Consider the following 23,823-nt stretch of genomic DNA (forward strand, 5'->3'; position numbering starts at 1 on the left):
TTTATACCGGTCAACAAGTACGTAACGGTACTATTTATACCAGTCAACAAGTACATAACGTTACCATTTATACCGGTCAACAAGTACATAACGTTACCATTTATACCAGTCAACAAGTACGTAACGCTACCATTTATACCAGTCAACAAGTACATAACGTTACCATTTATACCGGTCAACAAGTACATAACACTACCATTTATACCGGTCAACAAGTACGTAACGTTACCATTTAAACAGTTATCTTGTCAAAATATACTGTAGAATTTAATTCTACATAATGTATGTAAGACATCTAAGATAAGTATTTCAGAGGATTTATTCACACGTGTATTCAGCATAGCACTAATGTCTGCTTTTCTGGATGTAACATAGTTGAAATAGTCTAGCTAACATGGACATATTCCTCAAATAAATGTAGCTATACCATAAAGGGGCTGTCATGATAGGACAAGTTCAAAATTCAGTTACAGCTAGTTTGTTGTTTTTATAAAACCAAACATTCAGAGGCCATGCTGTATCACGATGTATCATGTGATTTGTTTCAGGTTCGACTGTTTTAATTTGTATGAAGACCATCTTAAACATATGCTATACCAGTGTAGTAATGGCTATACCAGTGTAGTAATGGCTATACCAGTGTAGTAACGGCTATACCAGTGTAGTGATGGCTATACCAGTGTAGTAATGGCTATACCAGTGTAGTAATGGCTATACCAGTGTAGTAATGGCTATACCAGTGTAGTAATGGCTATACCAGTGTAGTAATTGCTATACCAGTGTAGTAATGGCTATACCAGTATAGTAATGGCTATACCTGTGTAGTGATGGCTATACCAGTGTAGTGATGGCTATACCAGTGTAGTAATGGCTATACCTGTGTAGTGATGGCTATACCAGTGTAGTAACGGCTATACCAGTGTAGTGATGGCTATACCAGTGTAGTAATGGCTATACCAGTGTAGTAATGGCTATACCAGTGTAGTAATGGCTATACCAGTGTAGTGATGGCTATACCGGTGTAGTGATGGCTATACCAGTGTAGTAATGGCTATACCAGTGTAGTAATGGCTATACCAGTGTAGTAATGGCTTAACAGTCACGACTCCAATTAACTATATAAAATAACACATTCTGTCACAAATTAAAGCAGAAATTGTTCTTTCTAATACAATGTTTGACCTTAAAGCAAACCTTCACCTTTCTACGGGGAAAGGAAATGTGTGGATTAATTAGAAATTAATGTCCATAAAATGTTATTTACTACACTGATAATAAAATTTGTTAACGTTCTTATTTACATAACAGAGGATTTCCCGCAGAAGCAGAAACTTAAAAATTTCTATGAAAGTGTTATATTCCGCTGATGATGATAAACCACATGGCATCAAAACCAGAATTGATTGGTGACACAAAAATGCAGAAATGACCTGATTGTCTCACACATAGAAATGCATCATAAATGCTTGAAAAATTCTTTAATTCAGAAATGTTCTCAAAAATGTTTTTGATTCTGTATCACTAACTCAGATCAAGACTGATCAAACATTGAACTGTCCAAATTAATATTTCAATAGATACAAGGCTTAAAATAAATTTCGAGTATTAACTATTAAAATCTTCAGTTTAAGAATTTTTGTTTGATTTTTGGGTCCGTTCAATTTCCACCAGACTAATTAAAACTACAATCAATAGCTTTGATTCAAACCATTGTTCTAAATATCAGACTGCTGTTTTAAGTAAATTTGATGAACACAAAACAGTTTATCTTCAGCAAAAATTAACTTGAATATGTACCTGTAATACTAATATATTAATGAATTTATCAATATCTTCTTTTCATTTATTTACATACATTGTATTACAATAAGGTATCGATTGAATTATCAAGTAAATGCAGTAAATCTTATGAAAATCTTGATCATTCAACGTAAAAATAACAGAAATATAATACTTCAAGATATCTATCAACTTAACAAGTGACAAATGCTTAATAACTACGTATCAACAGGAAACAGATTCACAGAATATCATACAAGGCTACGACAAGTTGATAACGAGGCTTTATAGAGTGTTGAGATCTCTACATGTACATATGTATGTGTCTACATAACACAGGGATGACTCATTATTTTTATCCCACACTTTTCTGAAGTTCAATACCACACATTGTAATGACACACTGGATTCATTATACCATCGTTTTTGGTATATAGAGAGAGTGACAAAACTGATGACGTTACTTGATTGTGATCTGGCTATGCTGTATATAATGTTACGACATCACCATTTTGTGAGCCATTACATTTTTTCCCCCAAGTTGGCATTCTTTTCCCTTTGTAGCGGGGGATGGATTTATTTTTTTCTCTACAAAACAATTGTAGCAGTTAAGTGTAGGAGAGAGAATCCTCTTCATTTCCTAATTAGCTTTTGTTCTCTTATTTTGTGGAAAATTGTTGCATAGCCGGTATTCATACTTGGAATGAATCATATGAAGTTGGAAAAACAGTATCAAACTTCAATTCTCCCTCAAAAAAGGTATTTGAAAGAATAAGAACATGAAAAAAAAAAAAAAAAAAAATTGTATCAGAATCAGACGGTGTCCAGTTTTTACAGAAAAGTGTATGACCTTTGACCTTTGAAAATGTTTGTGCAATTTAACTGATCCACATCCAGATAATTTAGGAAATTAATTTATTGATCATTCACAGTCATACCAGAGACTACTTACAAGTTCGAAAGCTCTTGCTATGTTGGTTAAATGTAAACCAAATCAAAAGATTTCAAACTTTTTATCTTCATAAAATGTCAAAACAGGAAGGGACCGTAGCTCTATGGCCGTCAGTGATAACTCAAACACAGGTCAATTAGCTGTGGAATCTGAAATCAGCAGTCAGGATTCAATCAGGTCTGACCCGAATATTCCTTTGAAGTGATACGAATTGTTTACAACAATGAAACCTATCTATGACCTATCTACAGCTATGGTCAACCGGGTGAGGTGGAACATACTTTGGCACAAAGTTTGCATGAATTTTACGAAACCTTCAGGTAAAGTTTAAGAAGTCTTATGATCATAAAACACATTTCTGAAAGCAAACAATACATATAACCCTGACCCACAATCGTAACTATGAGCCGACTCTAAGTGTAGGAACCCTGAATCAAGAGTTATTCATCCTGGATTTTGGTGTTTTTAACACATTATGAAATATTATTTTAAAAGTCATTTTCTCCTTCAAGTTTCTTCCTCCTTTAAGATATGTTCTGAAAAGAAAAATCAGAAAAATCAGAAAAATACATTTAGAAAAGTGCAATGAAAAAAATACATCCTTATGACACATTGAAAATATTTGAAAAAATAAAAAAAAAATTGCATAGAAACAAAACATTTGAACTTAAAAAATTACAAAAACATCAATTATCAATTTCATCATAGCAGTATGTTTTAATCAGACATTATAAGTTATTTTGTATTGTTTGTTGTTAGAAGGGACTTACTCTGTAATGGTAGTCGTATGGCGTCATCGTCCGCTAACGTAACCTGATGAAGCTTATTCCTGAATTTATATCGTATATACAGTGTTTTTGTCTCGCCTGGGCAGGGATCATAGAAACCAGGTATATCACACTGAAAACAGATAATATATATAATTACAATCAGAAAGTATCTAGTACAAAATTACCTCCCTTTATCTTTTCTGCACTCTCCATAATACAAATTTAACAACATAATAAACAATATAATTTACATTGTACAATTACACCATGTGACTATCGTTGATGAGGACAAACCCGTTCATCAATTTTATAACATTCCTAAATCCTGATAGACCCTTGGATATAATTACAGATGAGAGAACTTTGGACTTTCTTCAGAGCTTACTTTTGTTTTTGAGAAGTAGAGGATGAATTGAGATTTGTGTGGACATTGTTCAGAGCTAACCTTGTTTTGGAGATGGAGAGGATGAATTGAGAGTCCTGTGGACATTGTTCAGAGCTTACCCTTGTTTTGGAGACAGAGAGGATGAATTGAGATTTGTGTGGACATTGTTAAGAGCTAACCTTATTTTGGAGACAGAGAGGACGAGTTGAGAGTCCTGTGGACATTGTTCAGAGCTTACCTTTGTTTTGGAGACAGAGAGGACGAGTTGAGAGTCCTGTTGACATTGTTAAGAGCTAACCTTGTTTTGGAGACAGAGAGGACGAGTTGATAGTCCTTTGACTATCATTCAGAGCTTACCTTTGTTTTGGAGACAGAGAGGACGAGTTGAGTGTCATGTGGACATTGTTAAGAGCTAACCTTTGTTTTGGAGACAGAGAGGACGAGTTGAGAGTCCTGTTGACATTGTTAAGAGCTAACCTTGTTTTGGAGACAGAGAGGACGAGTTGATAGTCCTTTGACTATCATTCAGAGCTAACCTTTGTTTTGGAGACAGAGAGGACGAGTTGAGAGTCCTGTGGACATTGTTCAGAGCTAACCTTTGTTTTGGTGTCGGAGAGGACGAGTTGAGCATCCAGTGGACATTGTTCAGAGCTTACCTTTGTTTTGGAGACAGGGAGGACGAGTTGAGAGTTCTGTTGACATTGTTCAGAGCTAACCTTTGTTTTGGAGACAGGGAGGACGAGTTGAGAGTCCTGTTGACATTGTTCAGAGCTAACCTTGTTTTGGAGACAGGGAGGACGAGTTGAGAGTCCTGTTGACATTGTTCAGAGCTTAGCTTTGTTTTGGAGACAGAGAGAACGAGTTGAGAGTCATGTGGACATTGTTAAGAGCTTACCTGTGTTTTGGTGTCGGAGAGGACGAGTTGAGAGTTCTGTGGACATTGTTCAGAGCTAACCTTTGTTTTGGAGACAGAGAGGACGAGTTGAGAGTCATGTGGACATTGTTAAGAGCTTAGCTTTGTTTTGGTGTCGGAGAGGACGAGTTGAGAGTTCTGTGGACATTGTTAAGAGCTTACCTTTGTTTTGGAGACAGAGAGGACGAGTTGAGAGTCCTGTGGACATTGTTCAGAGCTAACTTTTGTTTTAGAGACAGAGAGGACGAGTTGAGTGTCCTGTGGACATTGTTCAGAGCTAACCTTTGTTTTGGAGACAGAGAGGACGAGTTGAGAGTCCTGTGGACATTGTTCAGAGCTTAGCTTTGTTTTGGAGACAGAGAGGACGAGTTGAGAGTCCTGTGCACATTGTTAAGAGGTTACCTTTGTTTTGTAGACAGAGAGGATGGGTTGAGAGTCCTGGATGGGTTGAGAGTCCTGTTGACATTGTTCGGAGCTAACCTTTGTTTGGAGACAGAGAGGACGAGTTGATAGTCCTTTGACTATCATTCAGAGCTTACTTTGTTTTGGAGACAGAGAGGACGAGTTGAGAGTCCTATGGACATTGTTAAGAGCTAACCTTGTTTTGGAGACAGAAAGGATGAGTTGAGATTCCTGTGGACATTGTTCAGAGCTAACCTTTGTTTTGGAGACAGAGAGGACGAGTTGAGATTCCTGTGGACATTGTTCAGAGCTTACCTTTGTTTTGGGGTCTGAGAGGACGAGTTGATAGTCCTGTAGACATTGTTAAGAGCTTAGCTTTGTTTTGGTGTCTGAGAGGACCAGTTGAGAGTCCTAAGGACATTGTTCAGAGCTTACCTTTGTTTTGGAGACAGAGAGGATGAGTTGAGTCCTGTTGATATTGTTAAGAGCTAACCTTTGTTTTGGAGACAGAGAGGATGAGTTGAGTCCTGTTGACATTGTTCAGAGCTAACCTTTGTTTTGGAGACAGAGAGGATGAGTTGAGAGTTCTGTGGACATTGTTAAGAGCTTAGCTTAATTTTGGGGTCTGAGAGGACCAGTTGAGAGTCCTAAGGACATTGTTAAGAGCTAACCTTTGTTTTAGAGACAGAGAGGATGAGTTGAGAGTTCTGTGGACATTGTTAAGAGCTTAGCTTAATTTTGGGGTCTGAGAGGACCAGTTGAGAGTCCTAAGGACATTGTTCAGAGCTATAACCTTTGTTTTGGAGACAGAGAGGACGAGTTGAGAGTTCTGTGGACATTGTTAAGAGCTTAGCTTTGTTTTGGAGACAGAGAGGATGAGTTGATAGTCCTGTGGACATTGTTCAGAGCTAACCTTTGTTTTGGAGACAGAGAGGACGAGTTGAGAGTCCTGTTGACATTGTTCAGAGCTAACCTTTGTTTTGGAGACAGAGAAGACAAGTTGAGAGTCCTGTGGATATTGTTCAGAGCTAACCTTTGTTTTGGAGACAGAGAGGACGAGTTGAGTGTCCTGTGGACATTGTTCAGAGCTAACCTTTGTTTTGGTGTCTGAGAGGACAATTTGAGTGTCCTGTCGACATCGTTCAGAGCTTAGCTTTGTTTTGGTGTCTGAGAGGATGAGTTGAGAGATCTGTTGACATTGTTAAGAGCTAACCTTTGTTTTGGAGACAGAGAGGACGAGTTGAGTGTCCTGTGGACATTGTTCAGAGCTAACCTTTGTTTTGGAGACAGAGAGGACGAGTTGAGAGTCCTGTGGACATTGTTAAGAGCCAACCTTTGTTTTGGAGACAGAGAGGACGAGTTGAGAGTCCTGTGGACATTGTTAAGAGCTCACCTTTGTTTTGGAGACAGAGAGGACGAGTTGAGAGTCCTGTGGACATTGTTAAGAGCTTACCTTTGTTTTGGAGACAGAGAGGACGAGTTGAGAGTCCTGTGGACATTGTTAAGAGCTTACCTTTGTTTTGGAGACAGAGAGGACGAGTTGAGAGTCTTGTGGACATTGTTCAGAGCTTACGTTTGTTTTGGAGACAGAGGACGAGTTGAGAGTCCTGTGGACATTGTTAAGAGCTAACCTTTGTTTTGGTGTTGGAGAGGACGAGTTGAGAATCCTGTGGACATTGTTCAGAGCTAACCTTTGTTTTGGAGACAGAGAGGACGAGTTGAGAGTCCTGTGGACATTGTTAAGAGCTTACCTTTGTTTTGGAGACAGAGAGGACGAGTTGAGAGTCTTGTGGACATTGTTCAGAGCTTACGTTTGTTTTGGAGACAGAGGACGAGTTGAGAGTCCTGTGGACATTGTTAAGAGCTAACCTTTGTTTTGGTGTTGGAGAGGACGAGTTGAGAATCCTGTGGACATTGTTCAGAGCTAACCTTTGTTTTGGAGACAGAGAGGACGAGTTGAGAGTCCTGTTGACATTGTTCAGAGCTTACCTTTGTTTTGGAGACAGAGAGGACGAGTTGAGAGTCCTGTGGACATTGTTAAGAGCTTACCTTGTTCTGGAGACAGGGAGGACGAGTTGAGAGTCCTGTGGACATTGTTAAGAGCTTACCTTTGTTTTGGAGACAGAGAGGACGAGCTGAGAGTTCTGTGGACATTGTTAAGAGCTTAGCTTTGTTTTAGGGTCTTAGAGGACGAGTTGAGAGTCCTGTGGACATTGTTAAGAGCTAACTTTTGTTTTAGAAACAGAGAGGATGAGTTGAGAGTCATGTGGACATTGTTCAGAGCTTAGCTTTGTTTTGGAGACAGAGAGGACGAGTTGAGGGTCCTGTGGACATCATTCAGAGCTAACCTTGTTTTGGAGACTGAGAGGACGAGTTGAGAGTCCTAAGGACATTGTTCAGAGCTTACCTTTGTTTTGGAGACAGAGAGGTGAGTTGAGAGTCCTGTGGACATTGTTAAGAGCTTAGCTTTGTTTTGGAGACAGAGAGGACGAGTTGAGAGTCCTGTTGACATTGTTTAGAGCTAACTTCTTTTGGAGACAGAGAGGACGAGTTGAGAGTCCTGTGGACATTGTTCAGAGCTAACCTTGTTTTGGAGACAGAGAGGACGAGTTGAGAGTCCTGTGGACATCGTTCAGAGCTTACTTTTGTTTTGGAGACAGAGAGGACGAGTTGAGAGTCCTGTGGACATTGTTCAGAGCTTACCTTTGTTTTGGAGACAGAGAGGACGAGTTGAGAGTCCTGTGGACATTGTTCAGAGCTTACTTTTGTTTTGGAGACAGAGAGGACGAGTTGAGAGTCCTGTGGACATTGTTCAGAGCTTACCTTTGTTTTGGAGACAGAGAGGACGAGTTGAGAGTCCTGTGGTTATGTTAAGAGCTAACCTTTGTTTTGGTGTTGGAGAGGATGAGTTGAGCATCCTGTGGACATTGTTCAGAGCTAACCTTTGTTTTGGAGACAGAGGACGAGTTGAGAGTCCTGTGGACATTGTTAAGAGCTAACCTTTGTTTTGGTGTTGGAGAGGACGAGTTGAGAATCCTGTGGACATTGTTCAGAGCTAACCTTTGTTTTGGAGACAGAGAGGACGAGTTGAGAGTCCTGTTGACATTGTTCAGAGCTTACCTTTGTTTTGGAGACAGAGAGGACGAGTTGAGAGTCATGTGGACATTGTTAAGAGCTTACCTTGTTCTGGAGACAGGGAGGACGAGTTGAGAGTCCTGTGGACATTGTTAAGAGCTTACCTTTGTTTTGGAGACAGAGAGGACGAGCTGAGAGTTCTGTGGACATTGTTAAGAGCTTAGCTTTGTTTTAGGGTCTTAGAGAACGAGTTGAGAGTCCTGTGGACATTGTTAAGAGCTAACTTTTGTTTTAGAAACAGAGAGGATGAGTTGAGAGTCATGTGGACATTGTTCAGAGCTTAGCTTTGTTTTGGAGACAGAGAGGACGAGTTGAGGGTCCTGTGGACATCATTCAGAGCTAACCTTGTTTTGGAGACTGAGAGGACGAGTTGAGAGTCCTAAGGACATTGTTCAGAGCTTACCTTTGTTTTGGAGACAGAGAGGTGAGTTGAGAGTCCTGTGGACATTGTTAAGAGCTTAGCTTTGTTTTGGAGACAGAGAGGACGAGTTGAGAGTCCTGTTGACATTGTTTAGAGCTAACTTCTTTTGGAGACAGAGAGGACGAGTTGAGAGTCCTGTGGACATTGTTCAGAGCTTACCTTTGTTTTGGAGACAGAGAGGACGAGTTGAGAGTCCTGTGGTTATGTTAAGAGCTAACCTTTGTTTTGGTGTTGGACAGGATGAGTTGAGCATCCTGTGGACATTGTTCAGAGCTAACCTTTGTTTTGGAGACAGAGAGGACGAGTTGAGTCCTGTTGACATTGTTCAGAGCTAACCTTTGTTTTGGAGACAGAGAGAACGAGTTGAGCATCCTGTGGACATTGTTCAGAGCTTACCTTTGTTTTGGAGACAGAGAGGACGAGTTGAGAGTCCTGTTGAATTTGTTCAGAGCTTACCTTTGTTTTGGAGACAGAGAGGACGAGTTGAGAGTCTTGTGGACATTGTTCAGAGCTTACGTTTGTTTTGGAGACAGAGGACGAGTTGAGAGTCCTGTGGACATTGTTAAGAGCTAACCTTTGTTTTGGTGTTGGAGAGGACGAGTTGAGAATCCTGTGGACATTGTTCAGAGCTAACCTTTGTTTTGGAGACAGAGAGGACGAGTTGAGAGTCCTGTTGACATTGTTCAGAGCTTACCTTTGTTTTGGAGACAGAGAGGACGAGTTGAGAGTCCTGTGGACATTGTTAAGAGCTTACCTTGTTCTGGAGACAGGGAGGACGAGTTGAGAGTCCTGTGGACATTGTTAAGAGCTTACCTTTGTTTTGGAGACAGAGAGGACGAGCTGAGAGTTCTGTGGACATTGTTAAGAGCTTAGCTTTGTTTTAGGGTCTTAGAGGACGAGTTGAGAGTCCTGTGGACATTGTTAAGAGCTAACTTTTGTTTTAGAAACAGAGAGGATGAGTTGAGAGTCATGTGGACATTGTTCAGAGCTTAGCTTTGTTTTGGAGACAGAGAGGACGAGTTGAGGGTCCTGTGGACATCATTCAGAGCTAACCTTGTTTTGGAGACTGAGAGGACGAGTTGAGAGTCCTAAGGACATTGTTCAGAGCTTACCTTTGTTTTGGAGACAGAGAGGTGAGTTGAGAGTCCTGTGGACATTGTTAAGAGCTTAGCTTTGTTTTGGAGAGAGAGGACGAGTTGAGAGTCCTGTTGACATTGTTTAGAGCTAACTTCTTTTGGAGACAGAGAGGACGAGTTGAGAGTCCTGTGGACATTGTTCAGAGCTAACCTTGTTTTGGAGACAGAGAGGACGAGTTGAGAGTCCTGTGGACATCGTTCAGAGCTTACTTTTGTTTTGGAGACAGAGAGGACGAGTTGAGAGTCCTGTTGACATTGTTTAGAGCTAACTTCTTTTGGAGACAGAGAGGACGAGTTGAGAGTCCTGTGGACATTGTTCAGAGCTTACCTTTGTTTTGGAGACAGAGAGGACGAGTTGAGAGTCCTGTGGTTATGTTAAGAGCTAACCTTTGTTTTGGTGTTGGAGAGGATGAGTTGAGCATCCTGTGGACATTGTTCAGAGCTAACCTTTGTTTTGGAGACAGAGGACGAGTTGAGAGTCCTGTGGACATTGTTAAGAGCTAACCTTTGTTTTGGTGTTGGAGAGGACGAGTTGAGAATCCTGTGGACATTGTTCAGAGCTAACCTTTGTTTTGGAGACAGAGAGGACGAGTTGAGAGTCCTGTTGACATTGTTCAGAGCTTACCTTTGTTTTGGAGACAGAGAGGACGAGTTGAGAGTCCTGTGGACATTGTTAAGAGCTTACCTTGTTCTGGAGACAGGGAGGACGAGTTGAGAGTCCTGTGGACATTGTTAAGAGCTTACCTTTGTTTTGGAGACAGAGAGGACGAGCTGAGAGTTCTGTGGACATTGTTAAGAGCTTAGCTTTGTTTTAGGGTCTTAGAGAACGAGTTGAGAGTCCTGTGGACATTGTTAAGAGCTAACTTTTGTTTTAGAAACAGAGAGGATGAGTTGAGAGTCATGTGGACATTGTTCAGAGCTTAGCTTTGTTTTGGAGACAGAGAGGACGAGTTGAGGGTCCTGTGGACATCATTCAGAGCTAACCTTGTTTTGGAGACTGAGAGGACGAGTTGAGAGTCCTAAGGACATTGTTCAGAGCTTACCTTTGTTTTGGAGACAGAGAGGTGAGTTGAGAGTCCTGTGGACATTGTTAAGAGCTTAGCTTTGTTTTGGAGACAGAGAGGACGAGTTGAGAGTCCTGTTGACATTGTTTAGAGCTAACTTCTTTTGGAGACAGAGAGGACGAGTTGAGAGTCCTGTGGACATTGTTAAGAGCTAACCTTGTTTTGGAGACAGAGAGGACGAGTTGAGAGTCCTGTGGACATCGTTCAGAGCTTACTTTTGTTTTGGAGACAGAGAGGACGAGTTGAGAGTCCTGTGGACATTGTTCAGAGCTTACCTTTGTTTTGGAGACAGAGAGGACGAGTTGAGAGTCCTGTGGACATTGTTCAGAGCTTACTTTTGTTTTGGAGACAGAGAGGACGAGTTGAGAGTCCTGTGGACATTGTTCAGAGCTTACCTTTGTTTTGGAGACAGAGAGGACGAGTTGAGAGTCCTGTGGTTATGTTAAGAGCTAACCTTTGTTTTGGTGTTGGACAGGATGAGTTGAGCATCCTGTGGACATTGTTCAGAGCTAACCTTTGTTTTGGAGACAGAGAGGACGAGTTGAGTCCTGTTGACATTGTTCAGAGCTAACCTTTGTTTTGGAGACAGAGAGAACGAGTTGAGCATCCTGTGGACATTGTTCAGAGCTTACCTTTGTTTTGGAGACAGAGAGGACGAGTTGAGAGTCCTGTTGAATTTGTTCAGAGCTTACCTTTGTTTTGGAGACAGAGAGGACGAGTTGAGAGTCTTGTGGACATTGTTCAGAGCTTACGTTTGTTTTGGAGACAGAGGACGAGTTGAGAGTCCTGTGGACATTGTTAAGAGCTAACCTTTGTTTTGGTGTTGGAGAGGACGAGTTGAGAATCCTGTGGACATTGTTCAGAGCTAACCTTTGTTTTGGAGACAGAGAGGACGAGTTGAGAGTCCTGTTGACATTGTTCAGAGCTTACCTTTGTTTTGGAGACAGAGAGGACGAGTTGAGAGTCCTGTGGACATTGTTAAGAGCTTACCTTGTTCTGGAGACAGGGAGGACGAGTTGAGAGTCCTGTGGACATTGTTAAGAGCTTACCTTTGTTTTGGAGACAGAGAGGACGAGCTGAGAGTTCTGTGGACATTGTTAAGAGCTTAGCTTTGTTTTAGGGTCTTAGAGGACGAGTTGAGAGTCCTGTGGACATTGTTAAGAGCTAACTTTTGTTTTAGAAACAGAGAGGATGAGTTGAGAGTCATGTGGACATTGTTCAGAGCTTAGCTTTGTTTTGGAGACAGAGAGGACGAGTTGAGGGTCCTGTGGACATCATTCAGAGCTAACCTTGTTTTGGAGACTGAGAGGACGAGTTGAGAGTCCTAAGGACATTGTTCAGAGCTTACCTTTGTTTTGGAGACAGAGAGGTGAGTTGAGAGTCCTGTGGACATTGTTAAGAGCTTAGCTTTGTTTTGGAGAGAGAGGACGAGTTGAGAGTCCTGTTGACATTGTTTAGAGCTAACTTCTTTTGGAGACAGAGAGGACGAGTTGAGAGTCCTGTGGACATTGTTCAGAGCTAACCTTGTTTTGGAGACAGAGAGGACGAGTTGAGAGTCCTGTGGACATCGTTCAGAGCTTACTTTTGTTTTGGAGACAGAGAGGACGAGTTGAGAGTCATGTGGACATTGTTCAGAGCTTACCTTTGTTTTGGAGACAGAGAGGACGAGTTGAGAGTCCTGTGGACATTGTTCAGAGCTTACTTTTGTTTTGGAGACAGAGAGGACGAGTTGAGAGTCCTGTGGACATTGTTCAGAGCTTACCTTTGTTTTGGAGACAGAGAGGACGAGTTGAGAGTCCTGTGGTTATGTTAAGAGCTAACCTTTGTTTTGGTGTTGGAGAGGATGAGTTGAGCATCCTGTGGACATTGTTCAGAGCTAACCTTTGTTTTGGAGACAGAGAGGACGAGTTGAGTCCTGTTGACATTGTTCAGAGCTAACCTTTGTTTTGGAGACAGAGAGAACGAGTTGAGCATCCTGTGGACATTGTTCAGAGCTTACCTTTGTTTTGGAGACAGAGAGGACGAGTTGAGAGTCCTGTTGAATTTGTTCAGAGCTTACCTTTGTTTTGGAGACAGAGAGGACGAGTTGAGTCCTGTGGACATAGTTAAGAGCTTAGCTCTGTTTTGGTGTCGGAGAGGACGAGTTGAGAGTTCTGTGGACATTGTTAAGAGCTTACCTTTGTTTTGGAGACAGAGAGGTTGAGTTGAGAGTCATGTGGACATTGTTCAGAGCTTACCTTTGTTTTGGAGACAGAGAGGACGAGTTGAGAGTCCTGTGGACATTGTTCAGAGCTTACTTTTGTTTTGGAGACAGAGAGGACGAGTTGAGAGTCCTGTGGACATTGTTCAGAGCTTACCTTTGTTTTGGAGACAGAGAGGACGAGTTGAGAGTCCTGTGGTTATGTTAAGAGCTAACCTTTGTTTTGGTGTTGGAGAGGATGAGTTGAGCATCCTGTGGACATTGTTCAGAGCTAACCTTTGTTTTGGAGACAGAGAGGACGAGTTGAGTCCTGTTGACATTGTTCAGAGCTAACCTTTGTTTTGGAGACAGAGAGAACGAGTTGAGCATCCTGTGGACATTGTTCAGAGCTTACCTTTGTTTTGGAGACAGAGAGGACGAGTTGAGAGTCCTGTTGAATTTGTTCAGAGCTTACCTTTGTTTTGGAGACAGAGAGGACGAGTTGAGTCCTGTGGACATAGTTAAGAGCTTAGCTCTGTTTTGGTGTCGGAGAGGACGAGTTGAGAGTTCTGTGGACATTGTTAAGAGCTTACCTTTGTTTTGGAGACAGAGAGGTTGAGTTGAGAGTCCTGTGGACATTGTTAAGAGCTTAGCTTTGTTTTGGAGACAGAGAGGACGAGTTGAGAGTCCTGTGGACATTGTTCAGAGCTTACTTTTGTTTTGGAGACGGAGAGGACGAGTTGAGAGTCCTGTGGACATTGTTAAGAGCTAACCTTTGTTTTGGTGTTGGAGAGGACAAGTTGAGAGTCCTGTGGACATTGTTCAGAGCTTAGCTTTGTTTTGGAGACGGAGAGGATGAGTTGAGCATCTTGTGAACATTGTTAAGAGCTTAGCTTTGTTTTGGAGACAGAGAGGTTGAGTTGAGAGTCCTGTGGACATTGTTAAGAGCTTAGCTTTGTTTTGGAGACAGAGAGGACGAGTTGAGAGTCCTGACGACATTGTTCAGAGCTAACCTTTGTTTTGGTGTCGGAGAGGACGAGTTGAGAGTCCTGTGGACATTGTTAAGAGCTTACCTTTGTTTTGGAGACAGAGAGGACGAGTTGAGAGTCCTGTTGACATTGTTCAGAGCTAACCTTGTTTTGGAGACAGAGAGGACGAGTTGAGAGTCCTGTGGACATTGTTCAGAGCTAACCTTGTTTTGGAGACTGAGAGGACGAGTTGAGAGTCCTGTTGACATTGTTCAGAGCTTACCCTTGTTTTGGAGACAGAGAGGATGAGTTGAGAGTCCTGTGGACATTGTTAAGAGCTTACCTTTGTTTTGGAGACAGAGAGGACGAGTTGAGAGTCCTGTGGACATTGTTCAGAGCTTAGATTTGTTTTGGAGACGGAGAGGATGAGTTGAGAGTCCTTTGACCATCATTCAGAGCTTACCTTTGTTTTGGTGTCGGAGAGGACAAGTTGAGAGTCCCGTACCAGGGCCTGTACTGGGGTGAGCACGTCTATACACTGGCCCTCCAATAGTTCTCTGTATAAAACATGTACAACAGTGTTCTTTACAAGACTTAGTGTATTTAGGAGCTTCAAATAAGACTTTCCAAACGAAGGTAAGTTATTTATTAGCTCAGGTAAGATTTTTCACAACTCAATTAAGTTTTTCCTTAGCTCAGGTATGAATTCCTCAGCTCGGATAAGTTTTTAAATAGAATAGATGAGACTGTTCTTTGCTCACAAACACAAAAAATATCCATTTGAAAACTGGTTTATTTTATTGAGAACATTTCTCACAATAACTAAATTCTGATGTGATTTGAGATAATTTTGTAACTAGAATATTAATTTTGGTATAAACAGCTTGGCAGGGTATATCTAAAACAGAAACAATTATAAGAGATTTCATATTTTAAGACAAAACCATGTCTTATCCGAGCCTGAGCTTCCTATTGCCCCCTACACTAGACAAGAGACATTTTAACGAACACAGTTAAAATCAAAATGTCTAACATTTGGTATAAGGGACAGAGAAAACTCAGACAAGTCTTAACCATCTTAACATACTGAAACATTGGAGGAGACATCTTACCCATCATCATCAGATATCAGTTTCCCATATAGTGCCTTTAGAATGACTAGACCTCGTTTTCTCTCCTCTGTTTCGATGCTTCGTTCCACAGACTCTTTCATTAGCTCCACCTTTGTCAATAAATGACCCAACATTTCAATAAGACTTCACTAGAGAATTCTAGCTGACAAGTACATGTATAATGTCTTCAGGTACATTATAATGTAGCAGAAGTAAACAAGAGATCCCAGAGGGATCTTGGCGCCCACCATTGAATGATCTTTATAGGTTCCATGTCAGATTGATCTTTTCTCTACTTTTCCCTTCTTCTAAGTCTTACTAATCTGTGTAAATTCAGAAACAGCCCTCTAGTACTTTTCAAACAAGGGGAACCTATATATAAAATTTAAGATTTAGCGATAATGGCTGTCTGTCGGCCATGTTGTTTTCCGATTGGTCCCAAAATGCAATACCAGGGACCAAGGGGAACCTACATATGAAATTTGAGAAAAATCCCTTCAGTACCTTCTGTACAATAGTGATAACAAACTTCAATTTTCAAAATACAAGATGGCTGCCTGTCAGCCAGGTTGTTTTCTGACTGGTCTCAAAATCCAATATGCATAACTAGACACAGAGGGCAACCTACAAATGAAATTCAGAAAGATCCTTTCAGCAATTTCTGATAAATAGCGATAACAATCTTCAATTGTCAAAATCCAAGATGGCTGCCTGTCGGCCATGTTGTTTTCAGATTGGTCTCAAAATGCAATGTGCATAACTACGCACTGAGGGAAACCTACATATGAAATTTCAGAAAGATCCCTTTCAGTACTTTCTGAGAAATAGCGATAACAAACTTCAATTGTCAAAATCCAAGATGGCTGCCTGTCGGCCATGTTGTTTTTCGATTGGTCTCAAAATGCAATATGCATAACTAGGCACCAAGGGAAACCTACATATGAAATTTCAGAAAGATCCTTTCATAAGTTTCTGAGAAATAGCGATAACAAACTTCAATTGTCAAAATCCAAGATGGCTGCCTGTCGGCCATGTTGTTTTCAGATTAGTCTCAAAATGCAATATGCATAACTAGGCACCGAGGGAAACCTACATATGAAATTTCAGAAAGATCCCTTCATAAGTTTCTGAGAAATAGTGATAACAAACTTCAATCGTCAAAATCCAAGATGGCTGCCTGTCGGCCATGTTGTTTTCCAATTGGTCTCAAAACGCAATATGCATAACTAGGCACCAAGAGGAACCTTTATATGAAATTTGAGAAAGATCCCTTCATAAGTTTCTGAGAAATAGCGATAACAAACTTCAATTGTCAAAATCCAAGATGGCTGCCTGTCGGCCATGTTGTTTTCCAATTGGTCTCAAAATGCAATATGCATAACTAGGCACCAAGAGGAACCTTTATATGAAATTTCAGAAAGATCCCTTCAGTGCTTTCTTAGAAATAGCGATAACAAACTTCAATTGTCAAAATCCAAGATGGCTGCCTGTCGGCCATGTTGTTTTCAGATTGGTCTCAAAATGCAATATGCATAACTAGGCACCAAGGGGAACCTACATCTGAAATTTCAGAAAGATCCCTTCAGTACTTTCTGAGAAATAGCGATAACAAACTTCAATTGTCAAAATCCAAGATGACTGCCTGTCGGCCATGTTGTCTTCTGAATAGTCTCAAAATGGATATGCATAACTAGGCACAGAGGGGAACCTACATATGAAATTTCAGAAAGATCCTTCAGTACTTTCTGAGAAATAGCGATAACAAACTTCAATTGTCAAAATCCAAGATGGCTGCCTGTCGGCCATGTTGTTTTCCAATTGGTCTCAAAACGCAATATGCATAACTAGGCACCGAGGGAAACCTACATATTAAATTTCAGAAAGATCCCTTCTTAAGTTTCTGAGAAATAGCGATAACAAACTTCAATTGTCAAAATCCAAGATGGCTGCCTGTCGGCCATGTTGTTTTCAGATTGGTCTCAAAATGCAATATGCATAACTAGGCACCAAGGGGAACCTAAATATGAAATTTGAGAAAGATCCCTTCAGTTCTTTCTGAGAAATAGCGATAACAAGAATTGTTTACGGACGGAGGGACGGAGGGACGGAGGGACGGAGGGACGGACGACGGACCACGGACGCAGGGCGATTTGAATAGCCCACCATCTGATGATGGTGGGCTAAAAAATACTACAACAGAAATTATCTCTTGTCAGATCAAAAGAAAATTCAAATTGTTGAAATTGGTGACAATACAGCAATTGGTGATGGAATCTTATTATTCCTGAGAATGACTCACAGTTGCTGTGGCTTCGTCTTTCTTAGCGGCCATTTTCTCAGCTGCCTCTTCCTTCTTCTTTTCTTGTGATCTGAATTAAACGTTAACACATGGTTTGTAGTATAATGTTTTATCAGTGTGTATATGTTCTCTATACTGAGTTATAAATGGCCCATTCACTTTTTAATGGTTCTGATACTGTATAAGATTAAATGTCTGTTGTGTAGTAAACACACAATCGTAGTTTTCATGAGTTATGTTTTCCATGATCATTATGGTATTTTTGGTCAGCTGTGGGTAACATTTTGCCGGTATAATCATCGTATTGCATGAAAAGCTAAATGTTCCCTAAGTTCCATTTTGGGGCTCTATCCCTCTGTCCCAAGGAGTCAAACCAGCCTCATTTATTTAAGAAGAGATTGCCCTCACGCAACAATGTTTAATAGCAAATTTGGTTGGGCATTAAGTCAAAGAAGTACCATTTTACAACGAAGTTTAGCTAAATTCCCCATATGGGGCCCCACCTCTATGTCCCCAGGGGTCCAACCAGCCTCATTTACAGTAAACCTTTGGTCAGTTTGAATAGGTGACTTATTAGAACATACAATTTTATCAATAAATAGAATAATTTTCAAGCTAATGATAGTTTAAAGTCTGATTATTTATCATTGACACTATTCAGAAAGTCTGAACACATCAAATGAAAATTAAATATTGGAAAAATTTGCACTTATTTGACTTTTGATCTTGAGGTCAAGGTCACGGTGACCTCACAGCAATGCACTGCTCATCGGCTTTAGGTGATGCAAGTATAACTGCAAGTTTTGTGAAGAAATTGATTCTGGTACAAAATTATGTAAGAACCAGAACCAGAAGAAAAATCAAAGTACTGTAAGTACTGTAAACGTACATTATTGTTTAATGCAAAATCAGTAATCTTCTAAGTTTAAAGTCGATAAATTTACTGATATTGGTTTGGGAATTAATTGCAAATAATTTGAAATGTTTGCAGCTGTTCTGATATGATTGAACACATGCATGTTTCTGTAAGGTCCTAATTGAAATTGGAAGTTTGTTGATCTATCTTGGATGGATGAAAATAATAGCTGCTAATCAAGGCCCGGATTAGGAATGTATCCTATTGAAACTGTACTCAAGCATGTATGGTACTTCAAAACAAAAAACTTGACTCCTTTTGTTCAGGAATCATTTGATGTTAATAAATCTTTATATGAGAAGATATACTTCTGGTATAATTACAGTATTGTACACAATGTGATAAAGAATAACAACCATATAAAGACTATCTTCATCAAATAATTCAGCAAACAGGAAAAGAAAACTTCAAGCTTCATTTTCAACTTCAAAGCTGATAAACGTTACAGTCCATTCGATGGGATGACACATTCCCTATTTATTGTCCCTTTCCAATGTTGACCATCCAACCATAGTGAATCACACAGTTCAACAATGTAATTGCACAAATCACATCCTTTATGTGGAGAGAACAGTTTCCGGGTGTGATAAGATTCCATAACTGTATGCAAATTGTGAATCAATCCATATCTATATCTATATATATACCGTACGTTTATATATATTTACACACATCAAAATTGGAATGACACAGGAGATTTGCAAGTTTAAGTTCACCATCAGTCATGGGAGGTTTACTAAAATGTTATATTTACCGGGGTAATTAGTAATTTTGATTATATATTTATCAAGCTCTATTCTGTACTTTCTACCAGTGCTTATATTAGAGAATGCATGGACATAATTATATGTTCTCCAATGTCAAAATTAATCATATGTAAAATATTAGGGGTTTATTTGACCGAGACGTATTAAAAAACATTTAATCATTCGCCATTCGAGGCCTGATTGCCGTCATATTTGAATTACCAAAATGGACCTGAAATCAATATTTTAAAAAAGAGAATGATCTGTGACTTGAATATTTCATAAAAATAATTTAATACAGTGGAACTTCGTTAACTCGAAGTCGACGGGACCACGAAAAAACTTCGAGTTATCCGAGTGTTCGAATTAAGCGAGTTATCGTTTTTGGTGAAAAGTTTTGTCAATATTTGTCAACATTATATAATCATAATAACTCCGCTCTGTCGTTCATCAGTTAAGTGTAAAGACGGGTCAATACATGTAAATATATATGTAATGTTTAGTTATGTCACTTGTAATTTGGTGTAGTTTTGCCGATATACAGTCACGATAAAGTTTCTTTCACTTAGTCACTTCAATAACGATCTGATGTGCAAGTCATGTTTGCAAAAGGTAAACGATAAAACGGAATTCGACAAAATAACAAGTTATTAATGTCAAAACAAATAACCGTTTAAGTTTAACACAGATTGCATACAAAACGTAACAGAACCATTACCTTTTATTGGACATATATAAAATACTGTTTGATCGGCCTACTTACTTTTTATTGATAACCACGCCATTTCCATGTGTATTAGCACCGGAAGTTGGGCTGCGCATGTGCGTATAAAATGTTACTGTAACTGAGTTGGCGTTTTATCCGATTTAATAGACAGCACTGACCGTTACAGTTGTACTCTGAACACCTCGGCAGTAATTACGCTATTGTTTCAGCAGTTTAAAGATTTAATAGGCGCCGGTGACTGTGTCATTTCTACACCTGTAAAAACATCAGCCGGGTAGATCTACCGGTGTGTCAGAGATTAGTTCCGCTTGAGCGAACGGGTAGATGAGTTGTTGACTATCGTGTGTACTGATATCGGCGACCGCCTTGGGAAATTACCTGATGTAAGTAAAGCAGTACTTTTTATCACCAAGACTTGTTGTTATAAGATTCAACCGACAATTTCTTTTATGAATTTATGAAACACTTATAATAGCATGTAGGTTAGTAGTGCCGATATGTTCAGTATTACAAACGGAACTTAGCTCTTAAAAAAATGTCGGCGTTTGCCACCGATCGACGAAAATTATACTTCGAGTTATTCGAACATTTCAAGTAGGATTTTATTGTTGGGACCAAATTTTTACTTCGTATTATCCGAGTTTTTCGAGTTATCCGAATTCGAATTATCCGAGTTTTTTTTTACTAAGATAAAGAGAGAATTCGGCCGGGACCGGCGAGGTACTTCGAGTTAAGCGGGGTATTCGAGTTATCCGAGTTCGAGTTAACGAAGTTCCACTGTACATCGTTTATTCACTTCATTCAGATCTTAAGACACCACATAATTTGTGAAGTCATATATAGAAATACAGTGTATATGAACCATTTTGTTATTGATTTATAATTCACACAAGTAAGCACTAGATGTAAGCAGTAAGTATATGTACCGCTATCTACTGGCATGACTTTGAGTACAGTAGACTACACTCGCTTTGTGGATATTGACAGGATAACATACATTTACATACTAATTCAATTTTAGAATTGTAACTGAAATCTTGTAACAGCATGGCACAAATAGTCATCTGAACATTTGTTGTATATTGAAAAAATATTTAAGGTAAATATTAACTCATTTGCTTGACTTCAATTTTCAGTTAATCAATTCATCGAAGCATTACTCCGTGTTTGAAGTATGGTGTAGTGAGAATTTCAAGTCTTGATCATGACTTGATGAAAATTCTAAATTAACAAATTATTAAAATGAATTTGTTTGAAAAATAACCCAAGTTCCACAGCAATATTATATAGAGTATCAATCACAATATATCAGAAGTTATAAAACTACAGTTAACAATTAACGGCTGAATATCAAATTAAGTGAATATCACAAGTATTTTTGCATTTGTTTTTATATAATCCGGATTTCCGTCTTTAAAAAAAATTACCTAGTAGACGTAGTGCATAGTAAACGTAGCCATGTAACAGCTGATTTTAATCAGATTGACTTAACATGAACTTAACACCGTCTCAGTAGTTCGTCACAATCGAAAATTTGGTCGTGAATTCTGTATTTTGCAAATTATTTCAATATCGATTTTGGATCCACTATCGACCATTTCGGTAATTCAACTCTAACGACAATCGGGCCGCGATTCGCAAATGAATAATTAATTTAAAATTCGGTCAAATAAACCTCTAATATTTTATATATGATACAATCAGGCATTGCAGAACATATACTTTGGTCAATCCTCTGAAAATAATGCCAATTTATATTATAATATTATGCACCATTTTTCTTCGTTTCGGTATTTCCAAGTCCGCTTCACGTGTGGTCCGTTTCAGTAAATATTCTCGTCTTTGCCGAAATAAAAACAAGCTATATAATTGTTCATTTTAAACATGACAACTGCCAACCAAACGTATCCAAAAATGTCATTGTTGATATCATCTGAATATTGCCGTAGTTATCTGTCACTTCGATTGTAAACCCCCTGCCAAAGTCGTGGAAGAATCGACCAATCAAATTGGTTTAACTTTTGATTTCCGTAATCTTGCAGTTACCTCCCTTACAACAGTAAATACGTTCCAAGTATCGCCTACAGCCAGCAATCCCGTGCACATAACAAGAAATTATCATTTGCACTTGATTTATTGGTCATTTTCGTCAAAGGAAATTGGTATATGGAAATCATTGACAAACGCTATGACCAGTCACCCTGACCACAAATGCCACCTAATTGTAAGTCTATACTGTACATATGTACAGTTCTTTCTCGCAAACACCGTTAACACGTACAGTAACCTATAGTAGATCTATGATGCAATGTATCGTCTCGTATGCCGTTATCGATATATTTCTTTCTCTAAATAATAGAAATACACACTTAGTTGATAATGATGTAACATTCTAGAATATACATATTACACATTTAAGTAAATTGCGGACATATTTGTAGACCTATGCTATACTGTCAGCCGTTTTGGAATGAACACGGAAGAGCAAAACTTTCTAAACATACGGAGACGAATGCGCCTGCGCAATAGTTGTTTACATAAATATATTGACCTGGAGTTATTCGCAAAGTTCAGGTTCATTTAGTCTTAACATTTCGCTAGCGTTATGCATTTCTGAAATCGTATGCATCTTGAAAACATCTACTGAATACATTTCAACATTTTCGGTAAAACTACTATATAAAACGAAGATGTTTTTGCAGGTAAATTATTTGAAGCGTAAGGCAATGGGGGCAGCCATATTTCATTGACACAGACAGTAGATGGCGTATTGGTGAATGTGGTTACCAAATATGGTCATATTTCTCATTCCAGTTCTTGATTGCAATAACCGAACATTAATGTTCGTTTAGCCAGTACTAATAAAATATGTCTCCCTTTAATTGAAGGGGAGGCTTAATAAAAAGATTAACATATTAAGATTCCTGCCATTTTATAACATCTATATTTACAGCCTAGAGGACAGTTATGGTTCCTGTAATTTTATAATATCTATATTTATAGCCTAGAGGACAGTTATGGTTCCTGTAATTTTATAACATCTATATTTACAGCCTAGAGGACAGTTATGGTTCCTGTAATTTTATAACATCTATATTTACAGCCTAGAGGACAGTTATAGTTCCTGTAATTTTATAACATCTATATTTACAGCCAAGAGGACAGTTATGGTTCCTGTAATTTTATAACATCTATATTTACAGCCTAGAGGACAGTTATAGTTCCTGTAATTTTATAACATCTATATTTACAGCCTAGAGGACAGTTATGGTTCCTGTAATTTTATAACATCTATATTTACAGCCTAGAGGACAGTTATAGTTCCTGTAATTTTATAACATCTATATTTACAGCCTAGAGGACAGTTATAGTTCCTGTAATTTTATAACATCTATATTTACAGCCTAAAGGACAGTTATGGTTCCTGTAATTTTATAAGATAACATCTATATTTACAGCCTAGAGGACAGTTATAGTTCCTGTAATTCTATAACATCTATATTTACAGCCTAGAGGACAGTTATGGTTCCTGTAATTTTATAACATCTATATTTACAGCCAAGAGGACAGTTATGGTTCCTGTAATTTTATAACATCTATATTTACAGCCTAGCGGACAGTTATGGTCCTGTAATTTTATAACATCTATATTTACAGCCTAGAGGACAGTTATGGTTCCTGTAATTTTATAACATCTATATTTACAGCCTAGAGGACAGTTATAGTTCCTGTAATTTTATAACATCTATATTTACAGCCTAGAGGAGAGTTATGGTTCCTGTAATTTTATAACATCTATATTTACAGCCTAGAGGACAGTTATAGTTCCTGTAATTTTATAACATCTATATTTACAGCCTAGAGGACAGTTATGGTTCCTGTAATTTTATAACATCTATATTTACAGCCTAGAGGACAG

At 39.1% G+C, this 23,823-nt stretch overlaps 1 protein-coding gene across 1 annotated transcript in view; it reads right to left on the reverse strand.

The window, feature by feature from the left end:
• Positions 1-303: 303 nt before the first annotated feature.
• Positions 304-23,823, reverse strand: part of LOC117345262 (dnaJ homolog subfamily C member 11-like) — a 62,088-nt gene continuing 38,568 nt past the window's right edge. Inside the window, exons 13-17 of the mRNA XM_033908307.1 lie at positions 17,516-17,585; positions 15,217-15,326; positions 14,568-14,661; positions 3,502-3,631; positions 304-3,267 (exon numbers count right to left, since the gene is read on the reverse strand). Coding sequence (XP_033764198.1) covers positions 3,239-3,267; positions 3,502-3,631; positions 14,568-14,661; positions 15,217-15,326; positions 17,516-17,585 — 433 coding nt within the window. The 3' untranslated portion in view covers positions 304-3,238. The remainder of the gene's footprint in view (positions 3,268-3,501; positions 3,632-14,567; positions 14,662-15,216; positions 15,327-17,515; positions 17,586-23,823) is intronic.

Source organism: Pecten maximus, chromosome 16 (assembly GCF_902652985.1).
Source record: "Pecten maximus chromosome 16, xPecMax1.1, whole genome shotgun sequence".
Classification (NCBI taxonomy): domain Eukaryota; kingdom Metazoa; phylum Mollusca; class Bivalvia; order Pectinida; family Pectinidae; genus Pecten; species Pecten maximus.